Raw genomic sequence first — 16058 nt, forward strand, 5'->3', positions numbered from 1 at the left:
AAGTTTTCATTCACTCCTTCCTTAGCACAAAAAAATTCTTGGAATTCTAGAGATGGTCCAATGGCTAACATCACCACCAGGCCTAAGGGTCACAGGAATATCCATTTTCTTTTTTTTTTTTTTTCAACTTTATTGAGGTCTAATTGACAAAACTGTAAGCTACCTAAAGTGTACATTATGATGATTTGATATACATATACACTGTGAAAGTGTATTTGTTCTAATACAACTGTTTTATTCTAATGCAACTGTTGGGGAAATGCTTTTTCTTTGCACAGCGGAGACAAAAAAAAATGGAGTTTTTCAGAACAACGTTTATTTAAGAGTTAAGGGAAAACAAAAACATTAAAGCACAGGAATACACTGACTGAATACAGGTGTCTCATTTGGTCTGAAATCTTAAAAAAGTTACTCTAACTACTTACCTGAGGTAGATTTACGTTGGCATTGTTTCAAGAGAACCTCCATCCATTCCAGAAGTTACCTTCTAGTTTTGGTTACAGGCTCCCAAGTGGTCCTTTCCAACCTCAGGTTATGCTGTATGAGTAATACCAACACCTTTTCCCCCCATGGTTAAAGGCCCTCAGACCTGTTTCATACCCCAAAGTTCTCTGTTTGAGGGATGGTCCGCCCTTCATTTACTTAGACTAGGGACAATTACCATTAAGATTAGTTGAAAGAAGGGGTAAGTCATTGCCCTGCCAAAGACATAAACTCTGTTCCCTTCTCCAAGTTCTCTCTAGTGACTAACAAGTAGCCATAAGGACTAATTTTCATCACCACCATGCCATAAATCCAATACTATTTTAAGAATCACAAATGTCAAACATATACTAGTGATAGGCATGATTTTCACCCAAGAGAAACAAATACATCTTGTGCATTTTAAAACACTGAGTAACTTATCATGGTTAGGAGCTAGTTATGAAATTTACTAAAACACATCAGATCAAATGAACTTCCAGCATCTGTTTTCTAAAAGAAAAAAGAAAAAAGAAAAAAGAAAAAAAAAAACACCCAAGAATCAGATTCCTTATTATCACTATGAGCTATATCCACTGACCCTAATATTTTCAAGGTCATCAACCAGTCATTAGGATCAAAGCTAAGAACTCTATGCAAGGTGGCATTGTAGCAATTGGCCACCTCCATGAGTCTGAACACCAATGCTCTCTGGAGTTCAGGATTTGCTAAGATAAACCAGAGGACCCAAAATATTTATTCACCAGTCTACAGTCCAAAATACTGTAGGAATCTTAAGTATTTATATTAAACGTCTTTTAATCTGAGGGAAGGAAAAAGACCTCAGAAGTGCCCACTTAAAGATCCCTGGATTAATTATAGTATTTCTGGAGAATGTTAGAGGTAATCGTAATTATTCTGTCAGGTTGGAGCTAAGTGTTTATCTTTGAACCTCTGGTGAATCGGCCAAATATTTTTCCTTTCTAGCATTTAGAATCCAACATTACAAGACAAACATATACCTTATATTGTGGTGACTGCAATCCTTTCCTTGGGAATAAAAAGTATTCTTGCTTTCCTTGGCAGAACCGAAATAAATCAAAGGTATATTGTTATGGGGCTTGAATGTGCTATAAACAGCAAGATAATGGAATGAAAACAAACAAACAAACAAACAAACAGCCTTTGAGTCAGGATACTCAAAATCAAAGCCTAGCCTCTCCACTAATATATGTTTTCCATGTGGCTACTCAGGCTTAAACCTTTCTTTCAGTTTTCCCTTAATCATCTTCAAGGAGCTGATGAGGCTATCTTATCACTTAAACATGAAAAATGAAGTCACAAAAATATGGATACCAGCAATTCATAAGGATTATCCTGGAATTTGCATATCTGAGTTGAGAAGAAATGAATCCGTAAAGCTGAAATTTCAAATACCAGTAATAATCTGAAAGATATTTTGGGGAAAGGAAACTTTTGAGGGTGTGCCTCATTTCACACCAAGTAAAAAAGCTGAGTATTCTGCCTCTTTATGAGGTTGGCCCTCCAAAGAGGAAACTTTGGGGAGAGTTTTGATCTAGGATAACTACTCCCTGGCTGTTCAGTTCTTTTCACAACCAGCAAAAGTTCCCAGCTACTATCAACACTCTAGTCCCCAGTCTAGTCAAGAATGAAAAAATCAACAGAGGCAAAAGCAATATACTTCCTTCCCCAACAGTAACACATGCCACACCTTCTATCTCAAGGTTCCAGTCCTTTCCTTTATTGGATTTCCAAATTTTAAAAACTGAAAGTAAAGCAATCATGAAGTGGTTCAGATAAAAGAAAAGCATCTTTACCTGAGTTACCCATCAGGTCTCTGTGACCTGCCCTAGCTCCTCCCAGAACAAGCTTCTGGGCATCTAAAAACAAACTGTTTACATACTGACTCCATTAAAAGTCATCTCTACTATATGGGTCAACTAACTATGAGAATAATTCTTCTCAGGCCTATTAAACATACACAGACCACAGTCAGATCTCTTACTAGAAGAAAATTCTCTGCAGAGTAAGTTCTTTGGGGCCCAATAAGGTAAGGGTTTCTAGCAAGGCTTTTTTCAGACTCCAGGTATGTATAGGATTTTTCACTTATCTGAGTTCCCTGGTGTACCACAAGAGCTGATCATTGACGGAAGCTTTTCTCATTCAGACAATTCATAAGGTCTTTTCTCAGATTGGGTTTTTTTCTTGCAAACCCAAGAAGGCTCTTCAACCAATGCTTTTGCCACATTCTAGACAAATAAATACAAACTTTCACCAGTATGGCTTCTCTGATGGCTAAGAAAGTCATAGTTCTGTTAGAAGCTTTCTTCACACCTGTTGGGGTTTCTCCCAAATTGGGTTTTCTGACATCCAATGAGATGTACATACTGCCTGAGGCACTGTTGACACGGGACATGTAAAATGGTGTCCTCTGATGTAAATTCTCATCAAATGAGGAGAGGCAAGCATTGCTAGAAGGCTTTCTCACACTCAGCAAATTTCTAAGGTTTCCCACCTGTATGAATCCTCTTATGGGAAATCAGATTCAGCTTGAACTAAAGGTTTTCCCAAACTCAGGTCCTTTGTAAGGTTTCTCGTTGGAGTGACTGGTAAGGTTCTGCAAGGATAGCTCTCTGGGCAAACCATTTTTTGACTTCCTACAATCGTAGATTCTCTGGTCCCCAGTGAAATCTGAGCTCTGAGCAAAGTCTGAGATTTGCTTAGAGGTCTTCATCTTAAGGAGTTTTCTTACATTGTAAATGTATTTTTTTATGGTATTACACCTTCTTGTCCAGTCAAGACATTTGTGAGGTTTCCGATGCATGGGGAGTGCTGAGCTCAAGACCTTTCTCACCCACATTACAGATATACGGTTTTTCACCAATGTGGATTGTCTGATGTTGGAGAAGGGCTGAGCTCTGGTGGAAGCTTTTATCACAGACACTGTATTTGTAATGTAACTCCTCTGTCTGAGTTCTCATTTTCTGTTGGGCAACAAAGTCCATGCCCAGAAGGAAGCCACTCTCACATGCAGACCACTGATGTGGTTTCTCTTCCATGTGAATTCTTTGATGCACAATAAGGTCTGAACTACAGTTGAAGCTTTTCTCATACTCAAGGCATTTAAAAGTGTGAGTGTGAGTTGCCTGGTGCCGGATGAGGTTGGCACTCCGAGTAAAACTTCTCATACACTCCAAGCATTTATACGGCTTTTCACCTGTGTGGACTCTCTGGTGTACAATAAGGTCTGATTTCTGGCCAAAGCATTTCTCACAGGCACCACACTTATAGGGCTTCTCCCCGGTATGAACTCTTTTATGAACGATGAAGGCTGAACGGTGTCGGTAACTTTTCTCACACTTGTTACATTTGTAGGGCCTTTCACCAGTATGAGTTCTCTGGTGGCTGATAAGATCTGATTTCCCACTGAAAGCCTTTTCACACTCCAGACATTTGAATGGTTTCTCACCTGTGTGAGTTCTTCGGTGCCTTATGAGGTTTGTACTTCGGCTGAAACATTTATCACACTCACTACACAGATATGGTTTCTCGCCTGTATGGCTTCGCTGGTGGACAAGCAGGTCGGAGCTCTGACCAAAATTCTTGCCACAGATATCACACGTATAGAATTTTTTACCTGCATGTGTTCTCTGGTGTCCTGAAAGGGCTAAGTGGTGCCAGAAGCTCTTCTCACATTTGCTGCATTTATAAGGTTTCTCATAATTGTGGATCCTCTGGTGTGAAATAAGATCGGAGCTTTGGATGAAGGTTTTCTCACACATATCACATCTATAAGGTTTCTCCCCAGTATGGGTTCTCTCACACATAATAAGAGCTAAGTTTTCACAGAAGTTCTGCTCACGTTCAAGGCACTGGTAGATCTGCTCATCTATTTGAGTAATCTCATGCACATGAATAAAAATCTTTTTACCCTTCTGAGGGCATACATGATATATTTTCCGTTTTTGAGTTCTCTGGTTATATCTTTCTTCGGAAGTGTACATTTTCTATGGCTCTCTCCTAGGGAGTTTTCCACCGGTCTTCTTGACCCATCATGTTCTCCATAGTCATTTTCTTGATAAGCACTTGAAAGATACATCTGTTTTAGGCCTTTCAGTCACGAGCAGTTCCTCTCTACAAGTTTCCAGCATCCTATACACTAATTCTTTCCTTGTTATTACCAACCCTGTGAAACAAAGAAGAAATGTTATTTATATTCCTATAACTAATAAAAATGCTCAAAATTAAAACTGCCTCAGAAAAGAGAGTTTCGGCATCAGAGTCCACAAGTGCTCTAGGTTTAACAGAGTTAAAGCTGTGAGTCTTCCTCTTGGCTAATAAAAAACTGACCAGCAACACAGAAAGAATTGTTTCTTTAATGAACCTGGGTGATCTCCAAACCAGGATTCTTCCTCTTGCCCTTGCTTCAAATTAGTAATCAAGACAGATCTAGTAATTAATATCTCTACTCATGAAGAAAGCAACTGGAAAGGGACTATGAATATTTATGTAACTCTTTCTGTAGAAAGGTATGGAAGGAAATGATTAGTGATCGTTAAAATTCCCAGTGCGTAACAACAACAACAAAATACATGAAAAAAAAAAAAGAATTCCCAGTGCAAAGAGAAAGAAAAGCTCCTATGACTCCATCATCCTGGCGGTGTCATGTCAGACAAGTTACTTAACCACTCTGTATCTTGTTTCCTCATCTATAAACAGGATTAATAATGTAAATAAACTAATCATTGAGTTGAATTACAAATCAGTCACCATATATCTCATGGGAAGCACTCTGTGTTAGCTCTTCCAATAACAGTAAGGGGGCGTAACACTCTACTTTGGTGTGATCATCTGAGCAAAAACCTTGTTCAAAAAGAAAAAATTCTGGTTACAGATACAAGCCTGGGCTTCAAACTTGCTTTTACTATATGATGCTTTTCTTTGTATAGTGAAGAGACAAGGAAAAGGTTTTCTCCTGTTTAGTGGGATGCACATATATTAAAAGACCCAAGGACTGAGCACCTTAAAGAAATTAATCCTTACACACAAAGATCACAATTATATAATTCTCCTTCATAATATTACTGAAAAGAGCCCTCTGCCCAGAGTCCAATGGCTCCTCTCCTCCTAGGTAAGGGACACAGCCACATTTTCAAAGGACTAGGAGATTAAAAAGGAGAGAGAGAGAAGAGAAAGACATTGAGATCCTTTCTACTCAGGACCTATTTTTCCCAGGGCTACACCACTAGACTAAAGATTCAAGGCCAATATGAAATGCAGAAATACAGACTAATCCTAAAGAAAAATGCAGGGCTGCTTCAACAGAGAAGAAAAGGGAGTTATAAGTCATTACATTTATCAACCTGCCAACAATACACTAAAGAAAAAACATGAGAAACAGCGGGGACGAAACTCCATTTTCCACATGCTTCACACTTAGCTCTTTTCAGTGATCATTTCATGTTTGACCTTCTCCTCATATATTCAAAAGCCCCACCCTCAGCCAAGGAGTAAAAACTGATGTCTTGGCTTCCTATTTTACTTAGAAAATCTAGGCAAGCCAAAAAACAAAACCATAAAAATAACAACAACAAAAAAGAACACACTTCCACCTGCTCTCACCACTACATCAACCAAGCTCTTGTAAGTGTGGTCATGCAAACCACCTTTTCTTCTATTATTGTGGACGATAAAGTGCACCTGCTCAATCTAAGAACATTCTTTCTATCAGCACACTGGATTCCACCCCCTTTCTACACAAGGACATCACTCCAGCAATTCAATCCTCCCTTGCATTACCACTTTGTTCTTTTCTATTGGGTCACGCTAATCAGCAAACTAGCTATTACCTCTCTCCTAAGACAAGAGCACAACCAACCAGAAAACGTCTCTAAACCACCTCACCCTCAAGCTACTGTTCCACTTGTTTCTCTTTACAGTAAAATTCCTCAAAAGAAATCAATCTGTTCATTGTCTTTAACTCTCATTCTTCCAAAGTTTCTGCAACATACTCCAAGCAAACACTCACCTTCACCATCCCACCAAAACTGCTCCTATTAGAAACTAGAGCCCCAAAGCAACCTGACTCCTAGTGACCACGCTGACTCTTTTGCCTGCCCTTCTTGTGCTTCCTGCACCCCAGTCACCTCAGCCTCCTTGCTGTTCAAATGAGCCAGGTCCACTCCCATTTCACGGTCTGGGTGTAGCCTCTCTCTGGATAAAGTGCTCTTCCTCTAGATCTTCAGGGCTCCCTTTCTCACCCTATTCAAATCTTTAGCAAACTGTCAAATTCTCAGCAAGCCTATGCCTGACTCTCCTATTTTAAATTCTGACACACCTCCATCCACATTTACAACACTCCTTTCCTTTCCTCTTTTATTTTTCTCCATAGACTGTGAGCCCTTTATAAAAGACAGGGATTTTATTCATATTTTTGTCTTTTTAGGGCCGCACCCCCAGAACATGGAAGTTTCCAGGCTAGGGGTCTAATCGGAGCTGGAGCCAGCCTACACCACAGCCACAGCAATGTGAGATCCGAGCCGCAACTGTGACCTACACCACAGCTCCCGGCCACACTGGATTCCTAACCCAATGAGCGAGAACAAAGGATCAAACCCACATCCTCATGGATACTAGTCGGACTTGTTACTGCTGAGAAAAGGATAAATACTCATATATCAGAGGATTTAGCACCAGATCATTTCATTCAAAGTACCTAAAAATGGGTAAACTAGAGTTTCCTAAAAAAGAACAGATAGGTTTCCTTACACAATTCCTTACATTCAATTCTGAAGAGAATAATCCTGTCCTTAGCCATCCCATATGACTCTCTGGAGAAAAAGGACAATAAAGAACTTTAAAACCATTGGCACAAATCAATAGCTTCTCTGGGATTCTAACAACATTCGAGTAAAGGGCTCTGAACACTAAATCACTGTGGTATTCTGAAGACACCAAGGCATCACCTTCCCCACAGAACAGGCTGCCCCAATCCCAAGTACAACAGACCATACAAAATATGCTGGGACTATAACAAAACCACCACCTTAGTATCAGCACCCTTCCTTCACTGGAGGACACGCAATCTCTCAATTTTGGTTACTCAAAATTTACAACAGTCTAAGTTGATTTTATTTCAGCCATAAACAATTCAGGAGGCAGTCATATATGGGCATAAAACAAAGTTAGAGAACACAGACATGTCCACTGATTTCTTCCTTCAGCAGCTTTAAACCTGCCTTATTCCGGGTCACTGAAACTTTCAATTCCCTCAACAATCTTTCTGTTGAGGATCAGAAGCAAAAGTGGAACTACTCAGACACAGATAACATATGGGGACATATAGCTAAGGCTCTCTATAGTTGTTCCATAGATGCCAGTATTAAGATGACATGTTTCATGGTTCCACTTCTAGGTAAGGAATAAATACATGCCACCCTTGCTCTCCCACTGAAGGCAACTATGAAATCTGGATAGTATGTATGGCCCAGTTATTTGAGGGCTCTGAAAAGCAAATAGCACACAGATCAAGGAAGACTAAAATTTAAGGCAACCCAACTAGCAGTGAGTTTACTATTTTTGTTTTTGTTTTTAATCCCCTTAGCATCCCCTAGCCTGAATTCAATAAAGACTGAAATGTAGGGAAATCATAAATGTAATTCAACTGGGATTTTTCAGAAAACCTACGACCTTCTGTGCCAATGATTTAAAATTGATTTCAGCCAGTGGATGGAAAGCTAACTTAAATACGGAAAAAGAAAGAACAAAACATCTCTGGAAAATGAAATATAAAGAACAAAAAACAAACTTAGAGAGGGGTAATAATAGCAGCAGAAATGCAAATCTCCCAGCACATCCTTTAAAAGAAATTAACAAGAAGAAAAACAAAGGCACTACACAAAACCCTCACCAAATCCCAGCCAACACTCTTTCGCATTCTAGTTGCAAACTACCAACAAAAGAAAGAGCAATACAGGAAGGTGGGGTAAAGAGAGGAGGCCTCGGGCTAGCGGTGAGCAAAAATCAACCTAAAATTCACTGCCAGAAAGAGAAGACCCATTTTAAGCACAAAAAAATTATTTAGAGAATTCTCATCAGAACGGAATATAAGGAAGAGACTTGGCATGCATATAACACTTGAAGAGACAAGTACCAGAAATGGTAATTCTTTGAGAAAGAGGAGGTAAAAAAGAAGAGAGAGGAACCCTTTGGACTGTACAGTGAAAGAGAAATCCAAGGTCCTTCAGGATGAAGGAAAAAAAATTTTTTTTAAAAGGAAAATGTAAAAATGCATGATCTAATGGAAGTTCCTGCTGTGGCTCAGTAGGCTAAGAACCTGACATAGTGTCTGTGAAGATGTGGGTTTGATTCCAGGCCTTGCTTAGTGGGTTAAGGATCTGGTGTTGCCCCACACTGCAGTGTAGGGCACAGATGCGACCTGGATCCAGCGTTGCTGTGGCTGTGGTGTAGGCTAGCAGCTGCAGCTCCAATCAGACCCCTAGCCCGAGAGCTTCCATATGCTACAAGCGTAACCCTAAAAAGAAAAAAAAAAAGAAAGAAAAGAAAGAAAGAAAAGCATGATCTAACCTCCTCACTATCATCTAAAAATGCCATCCAATTAAAAAAACAAAAACAAAACTTTACCATAATGACAAAAATAGTAAAGTGATCCTGAATTTAGCAATCTTTTTTTGTTTGTTTCTTTTTAGCACCACACCGCAGCATTTGGAGGTTCCCAGGCTAAGCGCTGAATCAGAGCTGCAGCTACTGACCTACGCCAAGCCAAAGCAATGCAGGATCCTTACCCCACTGAGCAAGGCCAGGGATCAAACCTGTGTCCTCAGGGATACCAGTCAGATTCATTTCTGCTGAGCCATGATAGGAACTCCTAGCAATCTTATTAACACTTTGTGTACTAATAAAACAGGAACAATTCAACTAAAAAATAGGAGGAGAAGAAAGAGGGCAAGAATGAAGTAAAATAACTTCACCGATTACTGCATTAATGGTATGTAGGAATTAAAGAATTCCATTAAAAACTAAAAGAAAGTTAGATAAAGTTTCAATAAGAAAATGGGACTAAAAGCATTAAAAAAGATCTAAGTACAAAGGTGGCCATTATAACAAAAATCATTCCCCCAAAAAAAATCTTAATGAAAGGGGAATGAAAACATACCACGTAGAAAAAAACTAGAATGCAGATACATAATAAGACAGTGTTGAGGCCAAAGATATCAATCACATCAATAAATTTAAATGAGTTTACACTCACCTATATTAAAAGAGATTCTTACCGTGGCTCACAAAGCAAGATGCAACTATATATGAGACATTGAAAAAAATGTGATTCAGAAACGTTAAAAATAAAGGGATAGGAAAAGGAATATCAGGCAAAGAGAAATGAGAAAAGCTGGGCTTGTATTCACAGTATTAGACAAAGTAGAGTAAAAAGCATTAAACATGATAAAGGACATCTTTTGATTTTGAAAACCATAATTACAATAAAATTTATAATAGTTATGACTATCTATATATGAAATTACACAGCAGTCACCTATAAAGCAAGAACTACAGTAGATACCAAGAAATAAAACACTCATAATAAGAAAACTTACTGCTTCAGTCAGAAAAAGATTTACAAAATAGATCCCAGATAAATAATGATGTAGAAGGCCTAAAAATCTGATTAGATTCTGGATTAACTATCAAGGTTTACACCCTGATAAAAGGAAATAAACTTTCTTCTCAAGCATACACAAACTAGAAAAACCTGTCATATATTAGGTCATAACGAAAGAATCAGTAAGTTCCATAAAGCGACATAAACAACACTCTGCAGTAGAACTAGAGATGTATTGAAATGTCAAATGCAAAGCCTCACCCAAATGAGGAAATAATATTAACAGAATTCTTCAGTGGGGAAATGGGAAACTGACAGAATTTTTAAACACTGGTAGCTGAAAATATTACATAGTGTAATCTAAGGGAGAAATTTAAAGCAGTGATCAAAGAAATATTTATAGTCTTAAATACTTCTTTGCAAACTTCCATACAAATAACCCATGAGACAGACTGGAACGATTTACTGAACATTTATGAAACAGTTTACCAAAATCGACCCTATTAGAGACACTTTTAAAACACCAAGATGCACAGATTAAATTGAGAAAATTATTATGGAAGTATTCCACAAAAAAGCACTAACTCCAGAGCATTTCATATGGGAATTCTAACAATCTTATAAAAACCAAATAAACCCAGCATAGAAACATGGGAGACACCACCTTAACCAAATGATCAGAGTTAACATCACCAGTAACAAGATATATAATTACCTCCTAATTTGATGCAAAGAAAAGAACATCAATACAGTGCCATGGTGCCCAAAATGTATATAACCTGAATCCCACAAGGACACATCAGACAAATCCAAATTGAGGGAAATTCTGCCAAACAATGGCCTAAACTCTTTTTTAAAAATGTCAAGGGAGTTCCCGTCGAGGCTCAGTGGTAATGAACCTGACTAGAATCCATGAAGAGGCGGATTGGATTCCTGGCCTCGCTCAGTGGGTTAAGGATCCGGCATTGCCATGAGCTGTGAGCTGTGGTGTAGTTCGCAGACACAGCTCGGATCCTGCGTTGCTGTTGCTGTGGCGCAGGCTGGCAGCTGTAGCTCCAATTGGACCCCTACCCTGGGAACTTCCATATGCTGCAGGTGCGGCCCTAAAAAGCAAAAAAAAAAGTCAAGATTATAAAAGACAAAGTCTAAGGCTGTATTCCACAATAAAGATATGACAATTAAATGAAATGGGTGATAGTGGATTGGACCTTGGACTACAAAAAAAACCTGTTTTTCTTTTTCTAAAAAGGCCAATAGTGGAACAGTGGCTAAACTAAAACAAGTTCTAAAGATCAGATAATAGTACTATATGAATGTTAATTTCCTGACTTTGCTAACAGTAATAACATAACAGCCTCATTTTTAGGAAATAAACAATTGAGTATTTAGGACAGGCTTTCTCAACTAGAGTTCTGGGAAAGAATGAAGCCCTCCAGAAAATGATTTGAGTAACTATTTTTTAATTCTCCCAAGGATGGCACATAGCTAGTAGCACTGAACCTGCATGGGAGAAAAGTTAATTCATTACATTAGGACTGAATTTTTTAAGACTTTAGGGCTCAGCATGTCTTAGGACTTTAGGGCTTAATTCTCTCATAGTGTGAGACAAGGCATTATGTCTATAACTCACTCTCAAAAGGTTCAGAAAAAATATATACATATAGGTACATGTATGTATAGAGAAATAAGTAGACTCATAAAACAAACACAGTAAAACATTAACATTCACAAACTGAGAGTGAAGGGCATATGGGCAGTCTTCGTATTATGTTGCAACTTTTTTTGTGAATCTGAAATTATTCCAAAATTTAAGCATATCTTTTTTGTTGTTGTCATTGCTGTTTTTAATGGAACTTCCCAGGTCAGGGATTGAATCTGAGCCAGATCCTTAACACACTGCACCTCAACTGGAACTCCTTGTTTTGTTTTTTAGGAACATGGGAGCTGAGAGTCAGCATATTACGCTAGTTAAAAATGAATGTTCAGGAGTTCCCATTGTGGCGCAGCAGAAACAAATCCGACTAGTATCCATGAGGATGTGGGTTCGATCCCTGGCCTCACTTAGTGGGCCAGGGATCTGGTGTTGCTGTGAGCCGTGCTGTAGGTCGCAGACTCAGCTCGGATCCCACGTTGCTGTGGCGTAGGCTGTGGCTGTGGCGCAGGCTGTGGCTGTGGCATAGGCCGGCAGCTGTAGCTCCAATTAGACCCCCCCAGCCTGGAAACTTCCATATACCCCATGTGCAGCCCTTTAAAAAAAAAAAAAAAGAATGCTCAAACTCTGGAATCAGATTTTGGCTCAAATTCTCACTGAGCTCTTTTGTAGCTGTGAGAACTTGGGTAAGTTACTTCCTTTAGCATCAACTTCCCTTTTAATAAAATAGGTAAGTTACTTGTCTTACAGAGTTGCTATGAGCGCTAAGACACTTCAATAAAGGACTTGGCTCAATGCCTGGGTCTCAAGAGACGCTCAATAAATGATAGGTTCTATTATTTTCTTAATTTCATCTTTACATTCACAAAAACTCTAATATTTGAGCCCATCCTCTGTGTCTGCCTCTTATGCAAAGCCTTGTTCAAAATCCGTTTAAAATAATTAACTAAATAATATAATAACTCAAACAGTTAATGATTAATAGGAAGATTATGCAAAAACTAGAAAAACATTTATGGAGAAATGTTAGGAGGAAAAGGAAGAATTCAGAATCACAACTAAGTAAAGATATGCAGCCATATAAACAAATACCCACTCTAAGATGGTAGGTTTATGGGAGTTTCATCTCTTAAAATATGTATTATTGCTAAGGTAAAAAGGAGAGCGGAATGGAAATAAAAGACTGAGCATGGTCAGAGCTTGGTAAATGAATTAGAATGTTCCCTAATTTTATCAGCCCAGGGTATCATATTTGTCCTAAATAGCCAATAAACTGTAGGGCACCAAGAAGAAAAACGAAAAATAAGGAAATCATTTTCTTATTCATATCTTGGTCTTTTAGATGTCAGTACCTAGAAAATAAAATACAGTCTGGTTGGCAAAACTTAAAGTAAATCATGACCCTTCCCTAGTTCAAAATACTGTAACTGATTCCTACCACACTAAGAATAAAATCTCACGTCTTCACTGCTCTACATAACATGGTACCTCCACCCAGCTTCAGCCTCAGAGAACACATCAGACCCTTTACACTTGCTCCTTCCGCCTAGATTGCGCTTCCCCCAAATAGCTTGTTCCTTGATTTGATTCAAGTCCTAACTGAAAACTATTTCCTAAAAAGATGTATACCCTGACTACTTTATCGAAAATAGCTATACCCCCCCCAGCCTGTTTTCCCTCCCGAGCACTTATCACCCCACTTTGTGGTATATATTTATATCTGTTAATTTGTTTCTTTCTCAGGGTTAGCACTTTGTCTTTTGTTCATTGCAATATTCCAAGGGTCTGGGATATATTTGTTGAGTGAAGGAAAAATATGAGTGAATATCAGAACGAAAAAGAGCCATCCTCATCCTCTGGGCCCCAGCAACAATATAACAGGCTAAACAAGTAGCCCTGACTGGTCTATCTGGCAAACTCAAATATATCCTTCAAAGATCCTTCTCTAAGAGGTTTTTCTTATGTCATCCTAGGAAAAGACTATTCCCCTCTTCCATGGCTAGGGTCAGAATGTACAGAATAGGCAGGCAGGCAGGCAATGTTAAGTCCAAGCAGACAGGCTGAGCATAGAACTTCAAAGTCCAAGGCTTTCCTTACAGTTAAGGGATGTCTGGGACAAGCAGATAAAGTCAATAAAGCATTAGCTAAAGAACAGATAATGCTTACTGTATCAGGCCCTAGGTTAGGAATTATCTCCTTTATCTTTCCTTGATTACATGGATAATCTCATTTAATCTTCCCAAGAACACTGTGAAATAGGTATTAATACCATGTTTGTACCTTACAGAAAACCTGAGGCTGAGGGCAGTTAAATAACCAAGCAAGAACTCAGCAGCAGGGCCAGTATTTAAATCTCTATCTTCTGACTCCAAGGCCTGCCTAAGTTAATTGAGCATACTGCCTTTTGGGGGCTGAAAATCAATCACAAATTAATTACTAAAAGCCTACTGTGAATGAGCATGCTGGAAAGCAGTAGAAAACACACTTAAATTGGCAGGAGAGAACTCAGTTTTATCACTCTGTTATCTCAAGAACTAAGAAAGGGTCATTCCCTTTTTCAGTGTATCTTTTCCCATTCCTTCTTGTCCTCTCCCAGCCTCCTCTCCCTCATTAAAAATCCACCATTTATATAGAAACATACAGCTTGATATACTACTTACCGTAACAACAGAGACTTAAGACTGTTTCCTTTTGGCTCCAAAAGGTCTCTAGACCATAACTAAGCCCAACACTCAAGTCTTCCCTCTCCTAGAGAAAAAAAAATCAATAACGTAGAAAATAATTTTTGTTATTTTCTAAAAACGAAATTTATCATTTTTCTGGAGCTAGACATCAAAAAATTGGTCCCATTTATACTCCCCGCTCTAATCAATATCCTTCGACCATAACTTACTTTTTTCTACCTTTGCTTACATTGTTTTTCTTGCAAGAAGTACCTGACACTAGCAGCCATCGATCCCTTCGCAAACAGCTCCCAACATCCAGAACCCTTCTGAGTAAGGACTAACTTTAATTTCATAGTAAAGCCCTGAGTCCTGTTCTACTTGTTCTAATTTTTCTTCTCCGTAAAGTGTATTACCGCAACTTCTGAGGTCAATGACCCTTGTTCTACCACTATAAACCTCAACATGCAGTTGATAAGTGCATAAGATACAAAATTATATATAACGCCGTTTCCAAAAATGGTCATTCGAGTAATCAAACCAGATTCCCTGCATACAGATTCGACTGCAACATGACCAATTTGCATTAAAGATGCGGGTGGGCGGTGGGTGGGGAACTCCATTCAACGTCCATAGGGGCTTTTTCCCCCAAAATAAAAGACACAGATCGCTTAGAAAACTGTCTGGCAGTGTTTACTATTATTATCTTCAGGAACGATAGTACTAAGCTTCTCTTCTTTCAACTTTTCATTGACCACCTTTCAGTCCGCCGTCAGGGGGTTCCCAGACCCCACAGGGTCGCGAGCAACGGGGGCTGCTCCTACGAGGCAGAGGCCTGGGGGGGGGGGGTGTCTCCGGTCCCGCTGGACTCCTGCCCCATCCCTGGCTCCGCAGGCCATGCCCCTCCCAGGCCCCGCGGGCCGCGCTTACCCCAGCAGCAGCGGCACCGCCCCTCCGCCTGGAACGGCACTTCCGGTTACTCTCCGGACACTCGGATTTGGGCTTCCCGGCGGCCGCAAACTGCGGGCAGTGAATCTAAGGGCCCACCTTCGGGAAAAGAAGGAAAGCAAACCTGTGAGGCCAACGAGAGCCAGAAGCAGCTCCCTTTGCGCGGCTCGGCGAGAGCAGTTGGGGCCAGGCCATCCAGTGGGCGCTTTCAGGGCCGACAAGGCGAGCTACCCTTGTCCTTTCAGCCTGGCCGGGAAGCTGCAGGCGCAGCCCCGCCCCCGCGAATCACATGATCATCCCTGGTTCAGCAACTAGGGCTCTCCACCCCCGGCCTCTGGGCCAATAGGGGCCGAGCCTCTGGAACAGGGGCGGGGCCCCGGGGCGCCTGCGCTCCCGGGCCCTTACTGTTTCCGGGCGGAGCGGGCCAGGACTTTACTTAGGGGTTCTTTCTGACGCGGCGAATGTCCGCGATTGACGAGAGGTCCTCGCTGCCAACTTGTCTAAGGAGAAGCAAAGCTGTTTAATATTAGTTGCCGACTTCTGTTTCCTCAAGGCTGCTGAATGAGGTTTCGAAGCAGGAGTAGCGTCAAAAGAGATGGATGTCGCCGACCCTGAGGAAAACACCCCGAAGGATCTGGAAGAAATAGAGGATCCCAAAGCACAGTGGAAGCGCACTGTCACCGAAGATGTGGCC

The 16058-nt window shown here is 40.1% G+C and overlaps 1 protein-coding gene across 3 annotated transcripts; it reads right to left on the reverse strand.

Annotated features, from left to right (window-relative positions):
• Nucleotides 297-15661, reverse strand: ZNF322 (zinc finger protein 322). Of its 3 annotated transcripts, none has more exons than XM_021099812.1 (3): nt 15489-15661; nt 14414-14501; nt 297-4669 (listed from the first exon to the last, which is right to left on the reverse strand). In XM_021099812.1, the coding sequence occupies exon 3, from the start codon at nt 4485-4487 to the stop codon at nt 3279-3281; it is 1209 nt and encodes a 402-aa protein (XP_020955471.1). In that variant the 5' UTR covers nt 4488-4669; nt 14414-14501; nt 15489-15661; the 3' UTR covers nt 297-3278. The 3 variants fall into 3 exon arrangements, with proteins under 3 accessions (XP_020955471.1, XP_020955472.1, XP_020955473.1); XM_021099813.1 differs by having other exon boundaries at nt 15347-15661; XM_021099814.1 differs by lacking the exon at nt 14414-14501.

This window comes from Sus scrofa, chromosome 7, assembly GCF_000003025.6.
Source record: "Sus scrofa isolate TJ Tabasco breed Duroc chromosome 7, Sscrofa11.1, whole genome shotgun sequence".
In the NCBI taxonomy this organism is placed as follows: Eukaryota; Metazoa; Chordata; class Mammalia; order Artiodactyla; family Suidae; genus Sus; species Sus scrofa.

Excerpts from the sequence above, each read along its gene's own strand:
- ZNF322 (XM_021099814.1), bottom strand. The coding sequence starts at position 4,487 with ATGTACACTTCCGAAGAAAGATATAACCAGAGAACTCAAAAACGGAAA.